General features: G+C 36.1%; 1 protein-coding gene across 1 annotated transcript in view; it reads right to left on the bottom strand.

The window, feature by feature from the left end:
- LOC107657788 (semaphorin-5A-like) overlaps window positions 1-1482 on the bottom strand; it is a gene marked incomplete at its 3' end in the record, with an annotated part of 18816 nt that extends 17334 nt beyond the window's left edge. Inside the window, exon 1 of the mRNA XM_016446033.1 lies at window positions 1215-1482. Within this exon, the coding sequence (XP_016301519.1) occupies window positions 1215-1482 (268 nt within the window). The remainder of the gene's footprint in view (window positions 1-1214) is intronic.
- Between the last annotated feature and the right edge of the window lie 3725 nt (window positions 1483-5207).

Genomic DNA, 5207 nt, shown 5'->3' on the forward strand with positions numbered 1-5207 from the left:
AACAGGTGCAAGCGTATGCAGAGTTTCTATTTAGGCTATAACATGTGTTCGCTGCGTTGAGCAATTCAGTGCTGAAATCTGCGTGCTCACGAATCCTCTCATTATAACACACGAATTGTAGACATTGTGAAAGATTCATTGTGCATATATTGTGTTATAACAGACATTTGTGAGATTGCGATGAATTGAGATGTCTTTTAGAGATTATAAATGCAGTGCTCTTTGCTGGCATTCTGCCATGACAAACCATGCACACAGCAGCCGCTTGCTTTAGTTAAAAATAGCAGTGTTCTGTGAATGTTGATGCTTTAATAACAAATATTTATCGGGAGCATGTATGCTGGAATTTCATACATTTTAATGGAGACGTAAGTAACGTAACTAGTAATGTAACTAATTACTAATTACGTAATCAGTAATCAGTAATTGGATTACATTTTCAGAGTAACTTGCCCAACGCTGTATATAATATATATAAAATATAAATTATAATTTATATTTTTCCTTTTATTTTATATTTATATTGCTTGACATGTTTTTAAGATGACTAAGCATCAGCAATACGGTTAATACGGTGTTAACACCTCACATGTTCCTATTTATTTTTATTTTATTTATCCTGTATTTTACCAGGAATTATCCCATTGAGATATACAGTAAATCTCTTCTACCAGGGAGATAAAACCAAAAATATAATAAAGAACAAAATCTTATCCAGCATCATATGAAAAAAAATTCCGTAAAATTTCCGGGTCCCGATCAGACTTATCAAGATTTATCAGATTTATCAAGATCAGATTTATCAAAACCCAAAAGCAAATAACATAAGGTGCTATTATACACTCACTGTGTGCTGTAGTATTACTGAAAAATCTTAACCTTGTTTGGCAGATTCATCTTTTCTGAATTATTAAAATATTGGTGTCTGGGACGCCATGAGACTGTTGTGTACACTGTGAGTTTTTAAAGGCTTCGCTTAAAGGTGTGCTATGAATGAACAGTGCTCATAAACAGCTGTTGAGAGTATTCTACTACACTTGAAATGGAGCAATTGCTTGGACCCGAAAACAGTATTGGATACGTTATAAATTAACAAGTGGGTAGTAACAGTGGTGCTTATCTCATCAAGCACCATTATTTAACATGCCAAATGAAGTCCAGAGCTCTCCTGTAACGTGCTGTCATGCTGTGGTGTGTGGGATAGAAATGTTGACCTGTGTGAGAGATGAGTGGGTGTTCAGCTCTATGACAGGGGGACTCCGGGGCCCGTGTGGCCCCCCGGCAGGATACTCCTCTGGGCAACAGCAGCAGCAGGCTGTGCAGCAGGACGAGGCAGTGGGCCAGGGGCGTTCGCTCCACGGGGGGAGCCATGGGGGTCCACGGGACTCTGCTCAGTACTGCTGGGGCAGGAGCATAGGGCGCTGGGCATCTGCCTCGGAAATTGCTGATCTGAAGGGCCTGTTGATGGGTCTGGAGACTCATGTCTGTAGCGCGTGGAAATGGGGTTTTACATCCCCTTGTCTTGTTGAAATCACACACAGTTTCCTATCAGTAAATGCTGGACAGCGTGGAGCCATTGCTTTCTACTGTTTTTCAGATTTTCTCTTACGATCAATTCCCATTATGATTTGATATTCAATTACAGTATTATCAAGCACACACACACATAAACAGCATATCGAATGGCAAAATACCATAAATAAGGAATTAGATTTAGACATATTTCTTTCTTTGAGTGAATGGTAATTTTTTACAGTCTAAACACTTGCACAACATTAAACTTGTCATTTCTTTTTAACGTTGCTGATGTGAAAAATTATTTTTCATTGCATAACATTTTGTATTGTAGCCCAATGCAGTGTTTAAATAATGTCCCACCCCCTCATACAGGCAGACACAAAAAGAGCAAAGAAAAGATAAGAATCACATTAGCGTGGATGACTAACTCAGCGGTTGATTGTGAAAAGTGCAAACATCCATTAGAGGTTTTTTAACCCCTTATCATTCCTGTAAAATTTGACTAAAACATGCAGTGGAATGCTAACAGGTTAAGTGAGCTCATTTGCTTGAAAGTCTCAAATCAATTACAGATACAATACATGTCCTGGCACACTGAGTTGTGGTGCTCATATGGAAACAGCGAGTTCAAATATGGCTCGCAACATTGTCTGATTCCATATCCATAAATTCCTGCTCTTTCTCCACTTTACTTGAAATAAAATGTGGAAAAATGGTACCTACAAACTTAACCAATTACCACCGGGACAACATAATGTCTGGTTGTTAGCAAGGGTGTCATAAACAGACAGGACACAAGCACTGGATTTCCTTTAATCATAGCTGCACATGACAACATGACATATTCCTGCTGTGGTCCAGTGTCTGCACGCAGGAAATAACAATGTATGTTGACAGTGATGAAACATTTCAGCAGTACTACTGGTTACGTTCTCTCTCACACATACGCACTGCGGTTTGAGTGGCTTCCTGCACAATCTGTCCTCTTCTAACACAAGAGAAGTAATGGGAGAGCACCGTGGTCAATATGATCTAATTATTCCTACGAAAACACCGGATCCTCTGCATATTAAAGCCCCTCACATTCAGAGCTGAATCACAGGAATATCTTCAGCAATAAAACAAAATTATTATTTCTTGAACCGAATGTAGGGGAAGAATAAAAGAGACAGTTCACCCAAATAATGAAAACTCTATCCACATTTACTTACCCTCACATCATTCTTTCCGGAGCACAGAAGATATATTTTTAAACAATGTACTGGTTTAAGGACTGGAGCTTTTAAACTTCACAAAGGATACAGAAGCACCATAAAAGTAATGTAAAAGTGGTCCATATGACTCTTGCACTGTATTCCAATTTTTCTGAACGCCATATAATAGCTTTGATATTATAACAGATGAAAATCTTCTTCTCCATTGTTAACTGTAGCAAACCAGATCGAGTCAGTGAGTGCATTCGTAAATTAATAATTTTTGAGAAATGGATCAACAGATTAATTGATAATATCATGGTTGGTTTTGAGTTTTGGTTTATGTTTATGTTTCAGTGGATTTTTATAACAGATAAGATCTGATTTAGAAGAATGATTTGTTCACGACATCACTATGTTATGGTTTCAAAATACATACACTCAGGGCAGGACTTGGGCCCCTGGGCTTGAGGTTATGTTTGGGCCCTATACCTACACTACAAATGCCCTCAAATAGAACATCATTATGGAGTAACACAAAATACACAAACATGTGCTTTGAGGTTCATAAATGGTAGGCTACAATTAATTTGCAAAATGTCTAGGCTATAGTCAAAGTTTAAATGTAATATTAAATATTCATTATAATATAATAAACAGGATGTGTTCTCTCAGTCGAGAGATCAAAACCCTGAAATAACTTTGAGCAATAAAATAATAATAATAATAAATAAAAAGCCAGAGATGTTGGCTTATTAGTATTATAAAAGTTATTGTCATATCTGTGTCCTCTTATTGTAGGTTCTTATTTAATCAATAAATTCAATCAGGCTGGCTATTAACAATCAAATGAAATCACTATCAACAAAATTCATAGATGGATTGTGCATAAATGTTAAGTTTAAATATAACATTTTAATGTAGAAATATTAAATGATTGCAAAAATGAAATAATCTACTTTTTTAAATATGAAACTACAACCGCCAGTAGGTGGCAGCAAGTGAGTTGAATCAACCGATTTGTTTAAAAAGCTGATTCATTTAACTTTGCAAAGGACTGATTGAATCATTTACTGGTCCGTGTAATGCTGAGGAACAAAACACTGTTGTTCGGAGACGCAGCTATTTTCTTTCTGATGGAGCAAAACTGAATTTTGTGTCTGAAAGTTACTCTGTAAGTTGTTGTTTATTGTACATTTGCGATCGTGCAGATATTCTAAAAAAAAACAAAAAACAGGACTCTTGTTTGTGTGATAGGCTAAGTCCTATATCATAGGCATAGCTATGATATAAAAACAGAAACTCATTAAATTGCTATTTTTTATTTAAAACCATTTTGATGAAATTTTTTCCCCACTATGTGTAATGGCAGTAAGACGAAAGAGAGCGCTCAAAACTCATCAGATGATCGCATAATTTAGTGGAACATTAATATAGTAATATAGAATCATCCTCTGTAAAGAAATGAGGTGTGAACATTTGAGAATTTATCATTATCTTTTAAATGTGCACTCTTTGGGGCTAAAGCTTAATGGAGCTGTTTAAAGTAGCCATGTGTGACCATGGACCACAAAACCAGTCATAAGGGTCAATTTTTGGAAATTGAGATTTATACATCATCTAAAAGCTGAATGAATAAGCTTTCCATTGATGTATGGTTTGTTATGATAGAACAATATTTGGCCGAGATACAACTATTTGAAAATCTGGAATCTGAGGGTGCAAAAAAAATCTAAATATTGATTAGATTAGATTTTGTGCATACAGTGGAAAATGGCATACTTAAACAAATAATTTTAATTAATGAATGCTATATTTTAGTCCTAGTCATGGTCTCTTTCAAAATACATTTTGTGCACTTTTTGGTGAATTAAAAGCAAGCAGTAATGTAACTGTAACTGTAACTTTTTCACTCATTGTTTAGAAATTATCCTTTCAGAGCACACAAATGGCAAAACTATGCGTGTGCCATGCATAGCTAATTAATTCAACGTTGTCAAATCTTATGATTTTTCGTTGATGTTAATTTTATTTTAATCAGTTCGATTATCGATCAGTACTAAAATTGTAATTTTCAGTATTTGCTTAAAGGGGTCATATTATGGGATTTCAATTTTTCCTTTCTCTTTGGAGTATTACAAGCTCTTGGTGCATAAAGAAGATCTGTAAAGTTGCAAAGACTAAAGTCTCAAATCCAAAGAGATATTCTTTATAAAAGTTAAGAGTCAACCACGCCTACCTAAAATGGATCGTTCTAACATCGGTCTACGTCACGATGTGGGAAGATTTGCATAATGCCGCCCAAATGTTCACGCAAAGAAAGAAGGCGTAACTTTTATTCTTGCTGTAGTATTGTTGTTGCCGCCACCGCCATGTCGTGAAGGCGCTGTGTGTTTCGTTGTGAAAGCAAAACTACTTTGCTTGGCCTTCCAAAAGAGGACAATATCCGCTTCGTCATGCCTGGAGCTGATCCATGCTGGTCGCTGAGGGAATACA

Source organism: Sinocyclocheilus anshuiensis, unplaced genomic scaffold (genome assembly GCF_001515605.1).
Source record: "Sinocyclocheilus anshuiensis isolate Anshui unplaced genomic scaffold, SAMN03320099.WGS_v1.1 scaffold7, whole genome shotgun sequence".
NCBI lineage: Eukaryota > Metazoa > Chordata > Actinopteri > Cypriniformes > Cyprinidae > Sinocyclocheilus > Sinocyclocheilus anshuiensis.